This window comes from Vipera ursinii (genome assembly GCF_947247035.1).
Source record: "Vipera ursinii genome assembly, chromosome: 1".
NCBI classification, from domain to species: Eukaryota; Metazoa; Chordata; class Lepidosauria; order Squamata; family Viperidae; genus Vipera; species Vipera ursinii.
In genome coordinates this window covers 263,763,823-263,788,051 of record NC_139512.1, presented here as the reverse complement: position 1 = coordinate 263,788,051, position 24,229 = coordinate 263,763,823, and the positions used below count along the sequence as shown (strand labels likewise).

At 36.8% G+C, this 24,229-nt stretch overlaps 1 protein-coding gene across 2 annotated transcripts in view; it reads right to left on the bottom strand.

Annotated features, from left to right (window-relative positions):
- Positions 1–24,229, bottom strand: part of L3MBTL3 (L3MBTL histone methyl-lysine binding protein 3) — a 101,232-nt gene that overhangs the window by 8,720 nt on the left and 68,283 nt on the right. For both annotated transcript variants that reach the window (XM_083379938.1, XM_083379939.1), the window contains 3 exons: positions 17,840–17,989; positions 15,156–15,284; positions 457–545 (listed from right to left, as the gene is read on the bottom strand). In XM_083379938.1, coding sequence (XP_083236064.1) covers positions 457–545; positions 15,156–15,284; positions 17,840–17,989 — 368 coding nt within the window. The remainder of the gene's footprint in view (positions 1–456; positions 546–15,155; positions 15,285–17,839; positions 17,990–24,229) is intronic.

Genomic DNA, 24,229 nt, shown 5'->3' with positions numbered 1-24,229 from the left:
CCATTTTTACAGATTGAACCTGCATTCTTTCTTTGTCTACAACTACTAGTTTGATGATGATAGCAATGATGATGACAATCAAACACTATTTTGTTAGCATGTCTTCTAATCTGTAAATTGCATAGAGTCCCTAGGGATTTTTTTTTTAAAAAAAACCCCTCTTAAAATAATAATAAGTAAATGCCACCTTTAGTCTCTTAGTTTTAATCATTATTTGTATGTTTACTTATATCTTGGGGTTTGTTTGTTTTTTGCCATTGGGAACTGCATAGTAGAATTCAGGGGGATATGGCCTATCCCCTGAAGGCAATTTAAAACAAAAAAGTTCTATGAAAGCAATCTAGTGTGGCTCTAGATTTTTCATAGAATGAAATTATTCCATAAAGCCAATTTAAAGTATTAATTTGTAGCCTTAGAAACTTTTGTACATCACATATAGCATGAAATAACAGCTACCTTTGGTTTCGTTTATAGACAATACTTCATTTTCCGTTTTTCTTTCTTCACAGTCATCTTTCCCAGTGAGCTCCTTGGCCTGCTCTCCCCTAAGTAATACAAAACCTTCACATTTAATTATCTGGTAATGATAATAATACAGGATTTTTTTTACCTCTAGCTCAACATTTTATAAGATGTATAATACAAATTGTACCGTATCATATATAAAATAAATTATAGAAATTGAAATCAAATTATTTCTCAAAACAAAATGATAAGAAGTCTGGTTTCATAAACTAATACTAGCTTGTATAATCAACTTTCCTGTCTACTATATAAAATGGTAAAAAAACCAAAAACCATCATAATATTTCCATCACCATTGTCTTCCATAAATAAAAAACCTGAAAACAATGATATTTTTAGATCTCTAGAAGGTGAGATGTTTTCTTTAGAGTGGAGCATCATATAAAGTTATTTTGAACTCCTACATTTTTTAAAATATATTTTTAAAATAACAATCTTTAGTGCTTAGTAAACAGCATGTTGTCTGGGTCCATATATTTAAAAACAATCAATAGTGATTAATTGCCATAATTCCATAATCAATGTATTAATAATATATTTCCTTGATCTTCTCTTCTTCCAATAGTATTCTCCTTTGTCAACATTAAAGAAATATAATTCTTAATATTTTTGATACATAAGGTTGGATATAAACATTTTTTGTGTTTGTACAAATAACAATAGCATCCACATATAAAACATATTTTCTGGTTGGCTTATGTTTCAATTGTATTTGTAAAAGTCATCTTATTAAGTCACTATGTGTCCTGTTTTTAAAATTCTTATTTAAGCTTAATTTCCTCTCACTCATAATTTTCTCAAAATTGATTACCTTTAAATATCCAAACTTTTCATTTACACCATCCTAATATTTTCACGTCATATATTACAAAAATACTATACTACTTATATATCTTATAACATCCACGTATAACACCCTTTCTGGTAATCATAATTTTCTCCAAATTAGCTACCTTTAAGTATCAAAGCTTTTCATTCACATACATCATCACAGTATTTTTACATTTCAGGTATTATAAAAATACTATACTACTTATATATCTTATCCCTCTTTATACACAAAATTTATCTATTCTTTTAACCATATTCAAACAAGTGTTTAATCATATAGTACTCCATCTGGTAGGTAGAATCAAATCTCTTGAATCTAGCTCTAGCCTTCTTCTTTTGCCAAGCAGCTTTCCAAATCAGTATGTTCCGCTTGCCAGAGGATTCCTGTAGTTTTGTAAATGTTGTTGGGAGTAAGAGAAACAAGTACGCTTTTTATCTCCCAGACTCTAATGATTTCCCTGGCAGATCTACAATCCATTTTGTTAGTTCTTCTTTCTTATCCTCGAATTTGTTTTGAAGTCCTGAAAGAAAATATCTTTTCCATTTTCATTGTTGTTGTGAAATATTGTAGATTTTCTTCTGTTTGTGTTAAGTTGTAATTCTTTTTATTGTAGCTTCCTTATTTAAGTCACTTTCTGCTGGTTTGCATTCTATTATCTGATTTGTTTGTACATTCTTTATCATCATTTCTGAGTGTTTTTTAATTGTAAGTTCAAGTTGAGAATATGCTCATTTATGTCATCAAAGTTGTTTTTAATCTCATCACGGTTTAAAATCATTGTCATTTGAATCTGTCGCAGCATTGCATAAATTTCGTCCTGGAAAGTATTTGCCTTGTCTTGGGAGTCTTGGAGTATTGCTCCTGCAGATCTCTGATGTTCCAGGTTAGGGAGTATTAGGTGTAGTTTCTTGTCACTTTTAGGTAGGTATGCAACATCAATTTGGTCTCCCCCCCTCCAGACAGTCTTTTACTGATACCATAGTCTCTGTGATTAGCCTTATCAACCAGCCAAATCCAAGCAACCGAATTTTATGTGGTTCTTATCTTTATATATGGCTTTTGTAGTCTAGTGCATTTCCAATTGTCAAGGCATCATTGAAAGCAGTGTTTTATAACAGTTCTTCCGTTCAGGAATCTTAGAATTATCAACAATCCAAAATTGCAGTCCAGAATGTTTATCCAACTAAAAGCTTTTCAGTAAATTCCCCCCTAGAAGATTAGCCAAGAGTCAAGATTTTTCTTTCTCTGTAAACAATTTTTGGGCTTAGAAATCACAGCTCAGTGAGTATTTATAATCCCAGAGGGTCAACAATTTTTAAAGCCAATGTTGTTCTCACTCTGTAGTAGATGGCCTTGTTTTTTCTTTCCTCTGTTCCCAGCTGTTATTTAGCTGTTCACTGGGATTCAAAGGAACAGTTTTTTTCTATTTCTGGGCGTCTTGCCAATTTCTGAGAATGCAGCTATAGTTATGTTCTGATCCTCTACTCGGTGTCAGTGTCTATTCATTTTTCAACTTTTAAGACAAAGAATTATTTTCTTTTAGTTTCATCAGTACTGTTTCAGATGTGAAATCTTAACAGTTTTCATAATCTTCAGATTTATCCAGACTGTAGTATTATTAACTTCCTTTCAGTATATTTCTGTCCCCCATAAACATTAATTTGCCGCTTCCGTCTATAGAAGAATGGAGGTGTAGTCCCCTCCCTTCTCACTTTTGGAGGATTTTTTGCTTCTTGGTGATCTTTTCCAGGAAATCAATTATAAAATAGGAGAGAGAAGATCGATATTCTCATCCAGTTCCAAGCACACAGTTCACCATTGTTCTGGTTAGTGCTTTTGGACTTTGGTTGCCTGTAACTTGGGCTAGTCAGCAAGGTATGGCTAGCCTTTCTCCTGTTGGGTTGGAGGGCTTCCCCTGGATTAAGCAGATCGAATGCAGTCATTCTGTGATCAGCGGGGGGCCCCTCCTTCGTCGCCTCTTAGACCCATTTAGGGTCCCCTGGCAGTGCAAAACCAGCTATGGGGTGCAAAGCCCTGCAATCCTTTGGCCACGTTGCTACGACACCAGACAGGACATCTGAACTCCTTCTACAATTTTATTAAGTGTTAAATGATGAGTCCAAAGACAATTGATTCCACAGAATGCACACCAGGCATAAAAAACCCCAAAATGTGACATCATGTTTCTATCAAGTAGAATTGACACCTTCTGATCTATAAACCATATTACTTGGTCACGCATATAAGACATTTTAAAAAGCCTGAAGCCACCAAGTGATATGACTATATTTGAAGCCAATGGAGAGACTGTCTGAAAAGATGCAGTTGTTCAATAAAAGTGGGAGCTGTAAATGTAACATAATCAGGATGTGAAAAAGCTGTTCTCTGTAGTAAAAAACTAAAAGCTTTGTATATTCCCAATCTAGAAATTATACAAAATTTATTCATCCATCCATCCAATATATATGGCCTCCCATCCACCTAAAAAAACCCAACAAATTCTGGGCAGTGAACAAAGTAAAATCTAACATTCTATTAAAACTAAAAAGAAACCAATTGAGGCCTCAATAAAAATCTTAATTCCACTTATCACATACATTCACACCAGAACTTCAGAATTAACATCCGATTCCAATGCTTGGACAGAGTCTTCAAGGCCTTCTGAAAGGCCAACAGTCAAGACCATCTATATATCAGGGGAAGTTGTTTCATACAGCTGGTGCCATGACAGAGTTTTTGGGATCCAGCAGTGACACTTCTTCACCAGGGACCCAGAACATATTCCCTGTGCCAGATATTGTGAGATGAGTAGAAACCAGTGGAATGGGGGATCCTGCAATCACTCTGGTCACATGCCATTAGATCTTTAAAGGCGACCATTAGCATCTTGAATGGCACCCAGAAGCCTACTGGAACCACTGGAATCCATATAGTAGCAGTGTCATATGGGCATACATGGTGTGCCCAAAATGACCTCAGTGGCTACGTTCTGGACCAGCTGAAGCTTCTAAATGGCCTTCAAAGGCAGCCCCATGTGGAATACATTGTAACAGTTCTTCCAAAAAAACATCTAAAACATGAGTGGCTGTGAGCAATGCTTCTCAATGTAGGAACAGATGCAACAAGTGAACGATATGTAATTATACCAATGCTCCTCAAGCTGGAGGCATGAATCTGGTAGAAACTTCTCACTGTGCATCAACTCTGCCTATAGCAGTGTAAACCCATTCAGAATTAATGATGGAAAATCACTGATTTGAGGGATTGTACAGCCAGGGTTGATCTGAAGCCAAGATTTCCACAACCAGACGAATACTTCCTCCAGGTACTAGGAAAATGCCTCATCTGTATATGGGATAGAGGTGTACAATTAAGTATCATCCTTGTACTGATGACATTTATCCCCATGCTGAGGAATGACCTTGATGGATGACAGTTTCAGGTGAAAGTAAAACAGGAGTGGAGAATGACTTGAGTCCTGTGGCACCCTACAAAGTAGAAAGTTAGAACTGGATGTCTCTTCACCCTATCACCACTAACTGGAATTGGTTTCAGAGGGAGGAACCACTGAAGAACTATGACTTAGTAGGATATTTTATCATTCTCTGAATGAGTAACTTCATAAGAACTAATGTCACACAGAATTCTTTGCTGTCTGACTACTAAAGATGCAGAAGTTGACAACCTTGAAAACAAGCCAGGAAAAACTAGAGTTTTTTAGGATAATTTGCACATAGTTTTTCTGCCACCTTTACATAATATATTTTACTACACAGATGTCAAATGTAGGACGTTTCAGATCCTCCTGTTTACAGTATTCCATTATACTCCATAAAAATTACTGAACTATTTTCAGGGCTAGGAAATTATGCATACCGAAGCATCATTCCTTTTTAATTAGCATGCAGATGAAATAAGAATGTGGGCAAAAGGCAGTTTCTTGCCAGCATTTGCTGGCAGGTGATAAATTTAGATGTTTATCTGGGAAAAAATATATTGTATCAAGCAAAAAGGCAAGCTATATTGGAATTCTATATCTGCTATCAATACTGTAGTTTTGGTGACACATCACACTAAGTCATAAAGCAATGTTTATCTTTATAGGTGAGCCTAGGGTATTATATTACATCAGAACCAGACCATTATTTTTTCTTTAACAATTTTGGCTTAGCATTGCTATGTGAGCAGGGAGGCTCAGCTAATATCAATGTACACATAGTTGTACTTTGACAATAAAGGTTCATTTCATTTCAACTATCATATTTATTTGCAAGCTCCACATATGAGACTATAGAAGGTGTCATTAGATAAAGAAACCATTTGCTGCTCAAACTGAAAGGAGAGTGCCCTAAAGATTCTGTGTCCTTCATTTAATATGGAAATGCATTAAATTAAAATATGCTGAAAAAGAAGACATTTTTATCTCAATAGCAGGCTATCCAGCTGTACAACAGCAGGACTCTTCACCAACTCACTTATGTCATGCATGATATCAACATAAATGTGTCTTAGATTTTTAAATGTTAATTGTGATAAAAGCAAGTAAGGAGTATGAAATGCATTGGGACATGAATTGCTTGTATAAAAAATGTTGTTCATCAGATTCATTTACTTCATTTTCCTGTGTTTGTAAGTAAAAATAAAACTGGTTAGCTATATCTCTTTTTTGCAACTGCAATTACCGGTATGTGAAAAATGTGATTAAATGGCAGATTAACCAACAATTCTATAATTTAACAAATAAATTTTAATTATTAAATGCTACATGTTAAAATGTAGAAGATAATTAATAATTATCTAATGTCAGTAATAAACTAATCAGATGAGTGTTTATTGGAAAAAACATGCATGTGACTGTCAATAAATCCACTGTCAATAAATCCGCTATTTAAATTTAGAATCATCAGTATGATGCAGTTTTGAAATCTGCAACATTGAAAAATATGAAACAGACAGTCCTTAACTAACGGCTGATCTTTTTATGAAAGTCTGCAATTACGAGAACCTCAGAATGGGTGCTTTATGGCTATATGTCACACACACCTCCCAGTGGATACATAACTGCAGGTTATAGTGTCCCACAGTTACAAGACTACAATTTGTGATGTTTTTCTGGCAAAAAACCCCTGCCTGTTCAAAAGAATGGATTTGTCTAACTTTTTAAAATCACTGCGAAAAATGTCAGAAAAATGGGTCCAGCCAGATGGGTGTTTTAATTTATGGCTTTCCTTTAAGTTGAGCAACATCTATATTCTGGAGCAATGAAAACAGTAGAGAAACTGGACAAAACAAAATGCAGATTCACATACATAAAGACCGTTAGCTATGACACCTTATCATTTGTGGCAATGCAAAATCAAATTCATTCTTAATATTTAATTCAATAATGTTCAGAATACAGTGAAGGAAACTTTAATATTAATTCACTGACTTTGATTTTTGCTTAATGTGCTGCATGAAGTTGGCTACTGTGAGCTATAAATCACTGTTTATGGCTTAATGTGTTGTGAACCTACCTAATTGTTAAGTGTGGTTTAGTACAATAGCTCCCAATCTTTTCTATACCCCACACCCCTAATTGCTTCTGATATATTCTCGCATCCCTTACAAAAGTTCAAAATAACGGGACTTCCGGTGGCGTCGCGGCGCCGAAGACAGCCTTCCCGGGCTGCCCGCGGCTCAGCTGTTTGTTTTTTCGCCCGTAACAGCGCCGAACAGCTGTTCGGGCGAAATTGAAGCCCCCTCCTCGGGAGAAGAGGAGGGGGTGAGGCCCCAGGTAGGGGTAGAGCTCTCCGAGGCCGCCTGAGCTTGGAGCTTGGGCGGCTGAAGGATTGAACTCCCCCGTAGCCTGGGTTGCTCCCAGCTGGCCGGCGTGTCTGCTCTGAACTTTCTGGAGCGGAGCCAGGCGTCTGCGAACCATCCCTGCCTGAAGAAAGGACTATGATTTAAAGGAGCAGGCAGAGCGGTACAAGAGATAAAGGTGAAGAGGCTTATTTTAATATACTCTCTAACTACTTGAACTTTTTAAACTCTAAGTGAAAGTGCGTCATATTTGAGGATTAAAAGATGGCGGCGAAACCTCCCCCTAAAACTCTTCGGAGTGGTGGATCCTCGCCAGTGCAACAATCATCTTTACAGGCGTTGCACCCTTCTGAAGCGCTGACAGCGAAGGAGTTTCGAGATGCTGTGGATAAACTTTTGGACTCAATTAATCAATCAATGGCTGATAAATTTGCGCAGATGGAGGAGAAATTGGAGAAACTGGAGGAGAGAATGGAAGAGAGGATGGAACAGAAGCTCAGCGTGATGAAGGTAGACATTTTGTCTTCAGTGCATAAAGTGGCGGAATGTGTGGAAGAATTAGATGAAAAGATGGATGATTTGGATCAAAGGAATGCTATATTAGAAGTCAAAGTAAGAGAGAATGAAAATGTAAGAGATAAACTGGAGAAGGACTTAAGTTTAGCCCAATTTTACCAGATGCAGTTTGCTGTCAGAATCAGAGGTTTAAAAGAGGATACTAAAGAAGACTTGAAGCAGCTGATCTCTGAGGCTTTTGAAGAAGTATTAAACCTGCCAGCATCTGAAATAAGAGCAGCTATGGATAAAGTGTTTCGGGTGAATTCATGGATTGCCAGACAGAGGAAGTTGCCTAGAGATGTGGTGGTTTATTTTGCAAAAAGAGAGATCAGAGATCAAATTATACAAGCTGCCTATGATGTTAAAGTGGTGATTGCTGAACAAGAAGTTTTGGTTTTAAAAGAAATTCCTCCAAGGATTTTAAGGGGAAGGAAGGATTATACATTCCTCGTGCATGAGCTCAAGCAAAGAGATATAAGGTTCAGATGGGAGATTCCTCAGGGGCTGATGGTGATGCATGAAGGTAAAAGGTACCGGTTGATTACTGTGAAGCAAGCGCGTGATTTTTACAACAATGTCTTAAAAGCAACTCCATTAACGCTCCTGGAAGCTGGAAAAGGATCTGGAGAAGAAGAACAACAAGAGGAGGAAACGGAGGAAAGTGGAGCGGGAGGAGATCAAGTTACAACTTCTTTGGATGATCCTAGAGAGCAAAGAGTGACGCGTGCTGCTTTAAAACGAGCAAAGAAAATAATAGAACAAGATCAACAAAAGTCTTCAGTTTCTTCGCAACGTACATATAGTCAAGCTGTGGGAGGAGCACGGCCTAAAGAAGTTAGTCCTATCAAGGCTGTGGTCCATGGGCTTCTGGAGAATATTCATGGCAACTAAATTCTTAACTTGGAATGTTAATGGACTGAATTCACCGCAGAAGAGGAAGAAAGTTTTTCAATATTTAAAGCAATTTAAGATAGACGTTATATGTTTGCAAGAAACGCATATTAGAGTTTTGGATCAAAAGTATTTATTGAACGCGAGACTGGGTACGCATTTTGTTGCCTCTGCAGAGAATAAGAAAAATGGAGTAGTTGTTTATGTTAAAAGTGCTCTAACAGCAGATTTAATTGAAGCAGATAAGCATGGAAGATATGTTATGATTGAGCTGCTGTTAGAAGGTAAAAAGATGCTTCTAGTTGGACTATATGCACCTAACCAACAACAAGCTGATTTTTTTAGCTTACTTCATACAAAGCTTACCCAGTTGGATTATAAATCTTTTATTTTTATGGGAGATTGGAATGGTGTTCTGGATGTACACTTGGATAAAGCTGGAGCTTTTAAGCGTGTTCCAAGCCACGCCAGATTGCCTAAAACTTTTTTTGAATTGAAGGATGATTTGGAATTGCGAGATATCTGGCGTGAGAGGCACCTGCAGGAGAAGGATTATACTTTTTACTCTGACAGACACCAATCTTTCTCAAGGATTGATTTTATTTTGTTGACTAATGACTTCTTTTTGAGAACTAAAAAAGTGAAGATATGTGCAAGAACTATTTCAGACCACAGTCCAGTTTGGTTGGAGATTGATAAGGAGAAAAGAGATAGGCGCTCGTGGCGCCTAAATGAGAACTTGTTTAGAGATCAGAGAAATGTGGAAGAATGTAAACAGCGGATGAAGGATTTTTTCGAGATTAATATGAATAAGGGTACCTCGATGGATATGGTTTGGGATGCTAGTAAGGCCTATATGAGAGGGGTGTTGATATATATGAATAATAGACGTAGACGTGTAATGGAAACTAGAAGGAAAGAACTGGAGAATGAAATAAAGGAAAAAGAAAGGGTTTTGATTTTGAATCCAGGGGACGTGAAGATTAAAGAGGCTATTAGGCTGTTAAGAGGACAATTTGATAAATTAATGGCAGACCAAGTGGCAACCAATCTGCGGTTTGCTAGGCATAATACTTTTTGCAACGCTAACAAACCAGGCAGATGGTTAGCCTATAGACTGAGGAAGAAACAAAGGGCCTCTAACATAGACAAGATTGAATATAAAGGAAGGGTTGTGTTTCAACAGAATCTAATTAAGGATGCTTTTGTGGATTTTTATTCGAAATTATATACCAAAGAGGAAATTGAGGTAAAAGACATTGATAAATATTTGGAGAATGCTAATATTCCGGTCCTTACGCAAGCACAAAGAGAGGGGATTAACCAACTGATCACAGAAGAAGAAATCCTTACAGCAATTAAGGATTTGAAGGTTGATAAGGCGCCCGGTACGGATGGCTTGTCTGCGGCCTTTTATAAAAATTTACAATTTGAGATGATAAAACCGTTAAAGGAACTGTTCCAGACAATCCAGAGGGGGGGAAAGGTGCCACCGTCTTGGAGAACAGCTTTTATCTCATTGATTCCGAAGGAAGATCAGGATGCTACTCAAGTTAAAAATTACAGACCGATTTCGCTTTTAAATACAGATTATAAGATATTTGCTAAGGTTTTGGCTAATAGACTGATGAGGGTTCTGCAACAGGTGATTCATGGGGATCAAACGGGGTTTATTAGTGGTAGGCAAATGAAAAATAATGTTAGACATATAGTTGATGTGTTAGAGTTTTTGGAAAGACACAACCAGATCTCTGCAGCGCTAATCTTTTTAGATGCTGAAAAGGCTTTTGATCAATTGAATTGGCAATTTCTGTTGAGAATGTTAGATAAAATGGATTTTGGGGAAAATTTCTTGCAGCCGATTAGGGCATTATATCAAAAGCAAACTGCCCGAATCATAGTTAACAATAGCTTGACGGCAGTATGTAATATTGAGAAGGGTACAAGGCAAGGATGTCCGTTATCGCCCTTGCTATTTGTATTAACTTTAGAGATATTATTGAACAAGATTCGGAATTCGGAAAAAATTAAGGGGATACAAGTTGGAGATCAAGACTATAGATTGAGAGCATTTGCAGATGATCTGGTTGTTACAGTGACCCAGCCAGAGAATTCTGTTGTGGACCTGATAGAGATAATAACACAATATGGGAAGGTTTCTGGATTTAAAGTAAATATACAGAAAACTAAAATTTTGGCTAGAAACATGACAGTTTCACAGAAGGCCTTCTTGGAAGGATTAACTGGATTTGAGATTGTTAAAAGGGTTAAATATTTGGGGGTAATTTTGTCGCCCTCGAATACAAAGCTATATAAAAATAATTACGAAAAATTGTGGGGGAAAATTCAAAAAGAATTGGAGAGTTGGCAAAAATTGCAATTGACTTTGTTGGGACGGATTGCAGCAGTGAAAATGAATGTCCTGCCCAAATTCTTATTTTTATTTCAAATGATACCGATTCTTAAGAAAGATTCTAACTTGGAGGAATGGCAGCGTGGTATCAATAAATTTGTGTGGGCAGGGAGAAAGCCACGAGTTAAACTTAAGATTATGCAGGATATTCGTGAGAGAGGTGGCCTTAAATTGCCTAATTTTAAATTATATTATGAAGCTGCTGCATTAGTAGGAATAAGTGATTGGATTAATTTGACGCAATCGAGGTTATTAAATCTTGAGGGCCATGATTTGTTGTTTGGCTGGCATGCATATTTGTTGTATGATAAGAAGGTAGGTACCGTGTTTAGGACGCATATTCTAAGACAGGCATTGCTGAGAGTTTGGAAGAAGTATAGACATAAGCTAAGTTGTAAGATACCATTGTGGGCAATTCCAAAACACGCAATAGAAAATATACATGCTGGTTTCAAACACGATGAGACTACCTACAAGGAAATTTTAAGTTTAGAAAGGAATGTTTGGTGTTTGAAATCATATAGCTTCTTGCGAGAAGAGAAGGTTGTACAAACATGGTTTCAATATACTCAGCTACGGGCCAGGTGGAAAGAAGACCAGAAAATTGGATTTGCAACGATTGATGAAAATTTGATAAAGCAAATTAGAAATCAGGGACCTGCACACATTAAACGGATATATCTTGCACTGATTGAGATTGATTCAGAAACTGAGCTTGTTAAGGACTGTATGATAAAATGGGCCCAAAATATCCAGGAAGTTATTACTATGGACATGTGGGAGAAGATTTGGGTGAGGAATGTGAAATTTACTCAAGCTCAAAATTTAAGAGAGAATTTTTATAAGATGTTTTATAGATGGCATTTAGATCCTAAAAAACTTGCAAGTATGTACCCGAATTATCAGCCTAAGTGTTGGAGGTGCGGGGCTGAAGATGCAACATATTTTCACATATGGTGGACATGTAAAAAGGTTAAGGCCTTTTGGATTAAAATCTGGTGGAATATACAGAAGATTTTTAAAAGAAGGATAAAGTTTTGTCCGCAATTTTTTTTGTTGGGAATAATTGTTGATGCTACAGTGGTGGACTCTAAGTTGATGCTGAATTTAATTACGGCAGCAAGACTTTTGATAGGACAATATTGGAAGAAAGAGGAGCTGCCGACCATAGAAGAATGGACTTTAAAGGTTTCCGACCTGGCAGAGATGGCGAAGATATCGGCTTATTTGAAAGATCACTCGCAAGAACGTTATATTATGGAATGGAGAAAGTGGATTGAGTTTATCCAGAATAAGTATAGGGTTAAGAAGTTTTATCTAGCATTTGAATAAGTCTTCTTTCGTGTTTTTTCTTTTCTTTTCCAATTTTCTTTTTTATATATATTTAATAATGTTAAGTTTTGTTTGTTCTTATACAAGTTAGAGGGTGATGGATTTTAGAATTTATGGTTGTTAGTATATGGTTGCTTATGATTGTTTTTATATATATATACCTTGTATTTAGCTCTGGGAAGTCCGGGGGGGGAGGAGGGTGGGGGGGAGGTACGGGGAGGGAAGAGGGAGGGGGGAAGGGGGGAGGCAAGGGAGGGAAGAGGGAGGGGGGAGCTGGGGAGGGGAGGGGAGGGGGGGATGGGGGTTTTTAATGGAAAATTGTATTGTAAAACTTTTCAATAAAAAAAAAAAAAGTTCAAAATAACTGCAACTAATTATGCATATACACTATAATTTTGAAAACTCAAGTTTTTGCACCCTCTGGAATATCGTTTCGCACCCCTGGTTGGGAATCCCTGATTTAGACTGATCTATGAATGAAGTCACACATGAACCGCCACTCACATTTACATATTCCAGTTTCAGGGAAGCAGTTTCTGGTTATGCATGTATGAAACAGATTAAGTGCATCCTTGTGTCTTGGGAAGGGCAAGGAAATCTGGAATCATCTGTAAAAACTCTAGTACTCAGGCATGAAATAGGGCTGGGCACTTGCTTTATCTGTAGCTCAAAGAACTGCAATTAAAGCATCTCTCTTCATCCCTCCAAAGTAGTTAATACTTTTGTAAGACTCATGTGGCTGCTTCTGTTTCTGATGCTTCACTTTCTCAGCAGCACATGAACCTGTCAAAAGTTTTGGCTGCTTCAAATAATAAAAAGAAGTGTTTGGGTTCTGGAGACCAAGACACTCATTCCAGGAAAATGTAGTTGTTGTTGAATCATTGGATTAATCAAGATTCTATTGATTAAAACAAAGTGCTACTACTTTAGGTGCTAATTAATCCCTAAAACTTTTCTTCTTTCTAGGTATGTTGTATCTTTCAAAGATATTTGATGTTCATTTATAAACAGTCTGGATTCAAGAAACAAATGCAGTAGGAAGAATGAGATACTGTACATTCTGAATATGGAAAATGCAAAAATGGGAAATATAAATAGAATATAAACATTAAAATGGTAAAGACAATTTTAATGAAGCTTTAAAATGGATATAGAATTTCTGTGACAGTACTTGCCATTGGTCTTCAGAATTTCCTAATAATTAGGAAAAGACTGAATATTTGTCTTCCGTTATTCTGTTCTCCTTTCTAGGAAGACACTAATATTGAAAAATAAGCTTCTAGACATTATAATTAATGAAAATAATTTGATCCAGGTTTCAAGGGTTTGAACTGTTTTTAATTAAATAGGATGCTATAGTAATCCAGACACTGCTGTGAAATATGAACTGCATTCAATTAACTTTCCCAACGCAATGTTTTCTCCCTAGTCAGTCATAGGTTGTTATAACTAGTTAACACTATGGATGTTATGAATATGGTATGTTTTAATATTAACTTTGGGATATTTCATTATGCTATGTGTAGCATAATAATATCAAATTCTCAAACATGATTTTCCTCTGTCTTTCTTACTACTAGTGCTGGGATACTATTTTCTTTTTTCTTTTGTACACAAGTATTCTTTTTTAAAAAATAAACATCTATACCTGCAGAAAAAAGGCAGAAGAATTTCTATAGTTAAGTGAAGGACTACCATTAATTTCTTTTAAGAATATACACGGTGATAATATTGCTCAAACCTAGGGGAGCCCATGGTCAACAAAGTGAAGGTGGCACTCACAATCTAGAAAGTGAAGCCCCACTTTTTTTTAACATTACATTACATGTGCAATGAACATAAAATAGGATGAGGCTTAAATTATGAAGTCATAAATACCAAATTGATTATTTTGCCAATATGACTGACTGAAAGGTCAGAGCTGCACTCTTGACTTTTATGAGCCTCTCTGTGATTGCTCCTGCTTGCTAAACTGATGATAATGACACTACAGTGGTACTTTGGGACTCATCGTTACTTGGTTCCAAGGGACTCAATGAGTACCAAAAATGATGAGTATCAAACAAACTTTTCCCATAAGAAATAATGTGTTGAGTTACAAAGCAACCAACACTGACATATTATAGCTTGTGCATTGAGTACCAAACAAACAATGAGTACCAGGACAAAATTTTAAAATTTTCACGTCAAAAGGTATTGAGTAGCAAATTCAATGATTTTCAAAGTACGGTAGTTAAGTACCTAAGTGACCCTAGGCAGTTTACAATAAAAATATATCACGATATAAAAGCATAAATAAGAACAAAGTTTAAAACAGTACTAAAGGTTAAAATATTAAAAGTTAGAATTAAACAGGTGGAGAAAACATCCTCATGACACCAACATCCCCAAGGTTACACACCAGTCTTTGACTTCTATGCCAATTGGCAGAATCAGAATACTCTCTTCTGAAGACCAACACTGTGGGGGCCCGCTTCACCTCTGGGGGCCAAGGTGTTCCAAAAGGCAATGGCAGAGAAGGCTCTCTCTTCCTAGATCCCTCTAATCAAAATTCTTTTAACCTTGTGTACTAACCAGAAATACTACAATTATCTGGAAGCGAATGATACCATCCTTATTTATAAGCCTATAGCAAAATGTCTAGGAACAACTTTCAAGAATTTAGCAAATGGATTTGTTGGCTGCATCATTGATATGATACAATTAAGGGCCTGAATAAAAGATTTTGCAATAAATAATGGTATTCAGATTACACAAATTAGAGCCACAGTAGCCAATATTTGAAACAAATCTGAAAGATACCTGTAGTTTTCTTCTTTGACATCACACATTAAAGGCTTTTTGCAAGGAAGTTTCACATCTGTATACGAAGACTGTATATGAGGTGCAGGCTTAACTCCAGTGTGACTGGGACTGGGACATTTTCTGTTACTGTTAATTTTTTTAAAAAGAGCAATTATTTCAAATCCTGCATTGATGGAAATTTAAAATTGAATATTACTGAGTATCTTTTATTTATTAATTACAGATAATTAGCATAAACCTGGTGATTTAGTTAAAGCATTTATATATCTAAGATCTCAGATCTTACGGCTATTTTTTTGAGTAAGGACAACTGTAGTAGTAGTTATTTATAACATTCATTCATTGAGTTGTATAGCCACCCATATCTAACTAGTGACTCTGGGTGACAATCATACAAACAATTAAAAAAGTTAAAAACACAATACAAAAACAGAAATTAAACACAGATAGCAGCCAGGAGATATTATAACACATTCATGGCAATATAAGCAGAAAATGGAGCCCCAGACCTGGCCACGCAGTTAGATTTTCAAGACCTTATGTATCATTTTTCACTTTTTCATTTGCATCTCAAAATTATTTTATTTAAAAACAAATGCAAGTAATAAAATTCAGTCCAGGTTAAGAAATGCCTGTCAACTAAATGTTAAAGAAAACAATAAAAGCAAACTGAAATACAGACAACAAAAACAAATTCAGTGAAAAAAAGATAAAAGAGAACAAAGTAAAACAAGGCAAAGTAGAACCAATATCGACAAAGAGAAAAGGCTAAGCGAAGAAATTTATCTCCAAAACCACTTAAATGCAAATACAAATGAGGAACATCGCACAGATGGAGAGCATTTCAGAAAACAGGAGCCACCACTGAGAAGACCTACCCACCAGGAAGCACAATGGCCCACTGACAATCTTGGAATATGCAGTAAGACCCTCTCTGCTTAATAGCAAAGCCAACATGTCAGGTACAATCTTCAACTCACAGTGCTTAAATCGTAAGTAAAATGTTGTACATGATGCGATATCTGACTAACAATTGGTGCAGTTACTTCAACTAAGATTTAACACCGTATGTCTGATGTCCCCACTCGGAGATGTTGCAGCCACATTTGTACCTGTTGCAACTTTTAGATCAATGGCAAAGTTAGTCCCACAAAAAGGAGCATTACAGTAATCTAAAGGTACCTTTCCAGGGTGGGTGAACAATAGTATCTAGGCTGTCCCCGTTTCCCTAAGCAGATCATCCGTGGGAGGTTGAAAGGGGGAGCAGATGGTAAAATTATTGCTCAAATGAAATGCAAACTCTACCTCTTTTATTTCTGAAATGGATTAGATTATTATTGAATTCTATTTAAAACCAAACTATTAAAAACTGATAAAATGTTGAATTTTACGATCATTTCGGAAAGTTTAGTTTAAAAAGTTCTCCTCTATACAAACATCCAAAGGTATCTATTTTTTCTACTGCTTACTGAATATGTTAATAATATAAATAATGCGTGCAAATGTTATTTTCAGGTGCAATAGCACTTAAGACTTATATACTGCTTCACACTGCTTTACATCCCTCTCTTAAGAGGTTTACAGAGTCAGCATATTGCCCCCAACCAGTGCTTTTTTTGTAAAAGAAAAAGGTGCTAGAACTCACACACGTCCTACAACCCACCTTGCCTACCCTACAAGGTTCCATCCAAAAAAGGTGCCGGAACTCTGTTCTGAGCATTCTGTGACAAAAAAGCCCTGCCCCCAACAATCTGGCTCATTTTATCAACCTCAGAAGGATGGAAGGCTCAGTCAATCTTGAGCCGGTGAGAATTGAACTGCCAATCTGCTGGCAGTAGGAAGTCAGAAGAATTAGCCTGCAGTACTGCATTCTAATCCCTGCACCACCATGGCTCTTTCTACTGTTTCTCTATTTTAACATACTGGTTCTCAACCTGTGGTCTGTGGACTCCTGGGGGTCCACAATGTCTTCACAGGGGGGATCACGAAGACTTGAAGAAATGTTATGATTTATATCTTGAGTTAAGTCTTGGTGGTCCATGGCCACAAAAGGTATTTAAGGAGGGTCCATGGTAAAGAAAAGATTGTCTTAACACATACATTTACTCTCACAAAAAGATAATATGTGTAACCTAATTCCCCAGCTTTGTGTGCCTGAAGGATTTGTCTTCAATAAAATCATGCATTATAAATATAAGCATGTATTTAATTGATATATGGCATTAACAAAAGACATTTATACTTGTCAGGATTGAAATCACTGCAATTTGTTCCCAATGGAATTTGGGTTTGTTATTTTTTGAATAACAATTTCCCGTGTTTTTTTAAAAAACGTAGAAAGATTCAAACACATGTTTAGCTGTTGAAATGGAAGAAAAAAGCAGAAATCCTCTGGGAATAACTACAGCCATACTACAGAGACCTAAAGCACTTCTCTAAATTTCAGTCTCAGAAAATACATACTGATGAGTCAAAAGAACTTCCAAGTTCTTCTTACAAGTACCAAATGAACTCACTTAAAGAATTCACATTTTTTTTAAAAAAAAATCAATCAAAGCCTTTTCAGTTTGCCCCTGTATCCTGAAACAAACACTACACAGACAACATAAGTTCTTCAGGTTCAGTCACAGTAAAACACATAGTACTATAAAGTCTGACCATAATTTCATTGATATAATTACTTGATTATAGGAGAGGTTGATCTTTCATTTATTTCTGACTTTCGATTCCAATGCATAGGTGGATTATTTGGAGGGGTCTCTCCACTTAAACGGTCTGAAAGAATATGCTCTTTGTTCAGGTTTATTTCAGAATATGGGCAATTGACCACACTGAAAATAAGAGACAGAGAAGGAAAAACAGATTAGACACCAAAGCACTTCCTAGTTGAAACAAATATCATGCTGGTTGCAATTTCTCTGCAATTACTTGGAATTCATTAACAGACAGAAACATAAATGCCTTGTGTTCCTAATGGCAACATCGCTTTCTACCAAGTTATGTTAAAGCATACAATGTTTATTTTCAGGGAAGCTTGTTATGAAGCACATTAATTTGTGATGGATATTTATTTTATATATAGAAATAAGAAAGACATATTCTCAATAGGTTAAGGGAATGAGCAAAATAATGCAGTACTCTGAAAGGATAGCAAAAATTATGACTAAAAATGGGTCGTTTCTCCTTTTCCGCTTTTCTCTTTTTCCGCTTTCTTTTTCGATGGAGCATTAACACTATTGAGAGTATATAGTAGCTTGTTATTTTAGCCAAATGTTATTGCCCTGTTGTACCATCTGGCAAGAAAAACATATGAAGCAGAAGTCTTGCATTTTATAAGTTTTCCTAAGAGGAAAGAAAAGTAATTACAAATATCAGTGTGAGGATCATAATCTTATCGCAGGTTTTTCAAACTTTCAGGTTGTGGACCCGTACATTTTTTTAAAAAACGCACCACTTTAATCTCTGATCAAGAGGCAAAGCTCTATAATAGAAAACTGCCAGTGTTGAAGTGAATACTTTTTTTTAGTCTTTCATGGAAGGAACCTCATCAACGGCTCGAGAAATCTGAAGGTATCCCAAGACAATTTAAAAATCTCAACTCCATCCTATCGTTCCATGAGATACTAATCTTCAGTATCTGTGTTCTTCAATTTAGTTTCATCAGATAAAAGCCGCCAGCTTTATTTTCCCCGGACTTTTGAAAAGATAATGAATAGCATAATATTACCGAATCCAAAGATTTTACTCTTGCCTATTTGCCTTCCTTCAATATTGTTTTCTGAAGTCAGAACACTATAAAATGAGCACAAATTTGCTTATGGTCAGTGTCATAAAGGCTGGAAGCCAATTCTTTATTATTGTCCTTGCTGTTTTTTTTCTTTTCTCCTTTTTTCTTTTTCTTTTTTCCGGAGCTTTTCCCAGTTTAGTTTGCATTAGTTTTTACTGTGTTTATTAAAAATTTCAGTAAGAATTTTCTTGTCAATAAACTGAAGCACCTGACTTCATGACATATGCTAATTCTTTTCCACCCAAGGTCTTTCTTCATAGAAGTTAAAAAAACACCCCTCCTAACATTTTATCTGCTGTTTCTTTTTCTCCCAAAACCATTGACATTTTCCCACATACTATCTCACATTTCACTCATTGTGACAAAATTATCACAAACCTCTTGAGACCCCTAACCAAATGCCCATTCATTATGAAATGTTAGCCACAGAAACAGTCGAGTTTGTGTAATGTTTAGCTCATTTTTAATAGTCCATAACACCAGGCTTTTTGAGGTTTAAATTAAAGAAACTGTGCATTCCAAAAAACCCCTCATTCTCATATTAATCTATTTTTGTTCATACCATTTCTCTGCAACTATTTGAAGATTTAAGCATTGTGTCTTCTTTTCAAATACGACACATTTATCATTTTACTGACTTTCATCAACCACAAAGAGTCAGTGTATTTTGTCACTTTCTTATTAGGCAGTGGATCCTTTTCATCATGATCTGTTCATGCTCATAAAGAGGTATGCCCATTTATTTAAGTTCAATACTATGAATGAGGGCATGGAAATCACTGGTAGAAAAGTAGTTGCATGCAGAAAGTCTGATGTTCAATTCCTAACTCCTAAGTCAGCAGGCCTGTGAGCCTTAGGACTCAGAAAGTGGTGTCCCCCTCCCTTTGGTGCATCATCCCTTCCGAAATGAGACTGGACCCCACTTTGACACTCTTTCATAAGGCCCTGAAGAGTTGGTTTTGCCAGCGGGCCTGGGGAACCCAAAGAAGGATGGAGCCCATCAAGTAGCTCATTTGACTCTGTGTTGTTGTGTGCGTGTGTGTGTGCTTATGTGTGTGCATTGTTTTTATTGTTTTTAAAATGTATTTTCTATACTGTGTTTTTATTGCTTGTAAACCACCTAGAGTCATTCGGAGCAAGTAGGGAGCCATATAAATTTCTTGAATGAATGAATGAAGTATATTTTTGAAAGATCCTGAGGCACTGGGGAACTACCAGAGGACTGGAAAAGAGCTGATGTAGTTCCCATCTTCAAAAAAGGAGAAAAATAGATCAAGGAAACCACAAACCTATCAGCCTGACCTCAATACCTGGGAAGATTCTGGAAAAGATAATCAAACAATGAATTAGCGAACACCTTGAGGCAAACAAGGCCAACATGGGTTTGTCAAAAACAGATCATGCCAGACAAATCTTATTGCATTCTTTGACCAAGTGACAAAATTAGTGAACCAGAGGAATGCTGTGGGTATAATTTACTTGGACTTCAGTAGGGCATTTCATAAAGTAGATCACAACCTACTAGTTGATAAGATAGAAAAAGTGGGTTAGACAGCATCACCATCAGATGGATTCGTAGCTGGCTGACCAGCCATAACTCAGCGTGTGGTCCCCAATGGAACTGCATCTACATGGAGGGAAGTGTGCAGTGGGGTGCCCCAGGGCTCTGTTCTAGGCCCAGTGCTCTTCAACATCTTCATCAACAATTTGGATGAGGGGATAGATGGGGAACTCATCAAATTTGCAGACGACACTAAGCTGGCCAACACTCCAGAAGATAGACTTAGATAGAGGAGGATCTGGACAGACTTGAACACTGGGCGCTATGTAACAAAATGAAATTCAATGGTGAAAAAAGTAAGGTGCTACATTTAGGCAAGAAAAAACAAATGTACAGGTATAGTATAGGTGATACCTTGCTCAACAATAGCAACTGTGAAAAGGATCTTGGAGTCCTAGTGGACAATCACTTAAATATTTATTTATTTATTTATTTTATTAGATTTATGAGCCAGCAGTGTGCTGCAGCTGCCAAAAAAGCCAACACAGTGTTAGGCTGCATTAACAGAGGGATAGAATCAAGATCACGTGAAGTATTAATACCACTTGGCCACACTTGGAATACTGCATCCAGTTTTGGTCACCACAATGTAAAAAAAGATGTTGAGTCTAGAACATCTAGAAAGAGTACAGAGAAGAACAACAAAGATGATTAGGTGACTTTAGGCTAAAACATATAATGAACGGTTGCTGGAATTGGGTATGTCTAGTTTAATGAAGAGAAGGACGAGGGGGGACATGATAGCAGTGTTCCAACATCTCAGAGGCTGCCACAAAGAAGAGGGAGTCAAGCTATTCTCCAAAGCGCCTGAAGGCAGGACAAGGAGCAACTGATAGAAACTAATCAAAGAGAGAAGCAACCTAGAACTATGGAGAAATTTCCTGACAGTTACAACAATTAACCAATGGTGTTCAAGTGGTGTTCCAGTTGTTTTGGGATTGCACCCAAGGCGCCTATTGCTATTGGTACTACCCCTGCTTGCCTTTGCCACAGTCTTTCTATTTCTATTTGTAAGTCTTTGTATTTTGTTATCTTCTCCAGTTCATTCTAGTCTATTCTGCTGTCTCCAGGCATTGCCACGTCCACTATCCAGACTTGTTTGTCTTTCTTATCGACAAAAAAGTCTGGATAGTGGATGTGGCAGTGCCCGGAGACAGCAGAATAAACAAGAAAGAACTGGAGAAGATAACAAAATGCATATTATTATTGTTGTTGTTATTATTATTAAGTTCATGGCAAAAAAATCAATATTGTACCACAGGTCTGGAAGGAATAAAGACTAGACTTGGGAACTTTCTTTGTACTGTTGAACTAGCTTTTGTCATGAGGTGTAAAACCAACATGATAAGCATGAATACAACAATTCAGCCCACTGTGTGTTGGGAAGTTCCGTGGGATTCACATGTCTATATGAACAAGCATGTACGCAGTCTTGAGTATATTTAATAAATTTAAAAACTGGAATCCCAGGTGTAGACATTTGAAGTTAGTAAAAATAAAAACGATGAACTCCGGGATATAAGAGAAAATTCTTCTTTATTGCTGAGCTTTCGTCAACAAACTGTTGACATCATCAGACTTGAGTATACATATCCTCAGACCAGGGTATTAGAGACCTGCTATAATATAATATAATGGTAAAGGTTCCCCCGCACATGTGTGGCTCAGTGGGTTAAGACGCTGAACTTGTCGATCAGAAGGTCAGCAGTTTGGCGGGTCGAATCCCAAGTGCTGCATAACAGAGTGAGCGCCTGTTACTCGTCCCAGCTTCTGCCAACCTAGCAGTTCGAAAGCATGTAAAAATGCAAGTAGAAAAATAGGGACCATTCCGGTGGGAAGGTAACAGCGTTCCGTGCGCCTTTGGCATCTAGTCACGCTGGCCACATGACCACAGAGACGTCCTCGGACAAACACTGGCTCTTCAGCTTTGAAACGGAGATGAGCACCAGCCCCTAGAGTCGGAAACGACTAGCACACATGTGCGGGGAAACCTTTACCTTTATAATATAATATGCATTATGTGATGGGGTTCAATTAGCAAACCAGTATAGAAGTTACCAAAATCATTAATTCTTTTTCCCATAGTTCCCTGCTGACCCATGCATCAGTAATAGGTTTTTTACCTCCACTAACTATAATGGTTAAGGTGGGATTTTCTTCACTCAATGAATATGCTTTTTTCAATCCTTTCTATTCTATTCAGATAAAAGCCTCATTGTGAAAAAGAGAATTACAGTATATTCATATTATGGTATATAAAAATTTGCAGCCCTGAAGGATAGAAGCAACATTTGAAATAAAGGCCTTCAGTTTTGACTGCATATACATAGGAAAGTTCTTAATGATTTTGTAATGATGCAGAATAGAAAGAAAAGTAGAATTAATTAGTTCCGTCTACTTCTGAGTGAGCGCCTGTTACTCGTCCCAGCTTCTGCCAACCTAGCAGTTCGAAAGCACATAAAAATGCAAGTAGAAAAATAGGGACCACTACGGTGGGAAAGTAACAGTGTTCCGTGCGCCTTTGTTGTCTAGTCATGCCGGCCACATGACCACGGAGATGTCCTCGGACAAGCGCTGGCTCTTCGGCTTTGAAACGGCTTTGAACCTTTACCTTTACTTCTGACTTTGCCTATCTTAATCCCTGACTAATCCCTTGCCTAGCTCAATCGCCTGTTAGCCATCAATTACCTTTTCCATTCTGTCTATCCTTTGAAGCCAACAGTTTTTTAAAACAGTGAGTAAAGACGGGTTCCAAACCCCTATATAACAAGCCTATTATTAATGAGTGAATATTGATTTACTCCATAAATTGTGGCAGAGCTTTTGAACGCAATGGGATTGGATATCCCCTTCAAGTAAAAGATGAACATTGGATGTTTGTGAAGAATAAGAAATTATACAATTCGCTTGACAGCAACTTTGCTAAAGAAGGGATTTTTTCAGGATTTAAATTTAAGTATTACACAGATCGTAAGCATGCTTAATAGAATAACAGAGCTCTCAATGTTATCTCCTAGTTTCAATGCAATACACAGCAAAAGAAACAGAGTATTTCTGTATTAACTCTTTGAGAACATTATTGCAGTGTACATGCACTGTACATTTCTAAGAGCACTAAGCAAAACTAAGAAACTCTAGAAAAATGGGGAATGAATGGATTAATCCTTCCAAATGAAAACAGAGCAATAGGAACAAATGTGAGGGAAAAACAAATCTCTTACAATTGTATCAGAATCTTGTGCATCAGCCTTTCTCCCGTACCTGTTCCTCACCCATCCAACCTCACTGAAATGCAGATTTAATTTCTCAAAACAAAGTGAAATTTTAACATCTACATGAAATTACTGGAAAGATGTTTTCTAGTGATTATGGTAAGGGGTCACCAACATGTTGATTACGCCCAGATGGATGGAGGACAAAAAGAAAGGAAATTAACCCACTATTTTATAAATACCGATTACAGTGCTTTGTCCATTGTCTGCCTGCTTTGGACTGAATGGCTTTCTTCTAAAGGGTCATATTTGCATTTTGAAAGATTCTTGTACTTGATGCACAGATAGTCTTTTGATTTACTCAGATTAACAGAATACCTAGAAGTCTACCAGATGAAGTCTTGCTATAGTCAGTCATGCTCTGCTAGTTTACTGTTGGGGAATTCCCTTAAAACATAATACAGGGATAGGACCAAAACAAGAAGTTGGAGGGAATAATGAGAAAAATAAA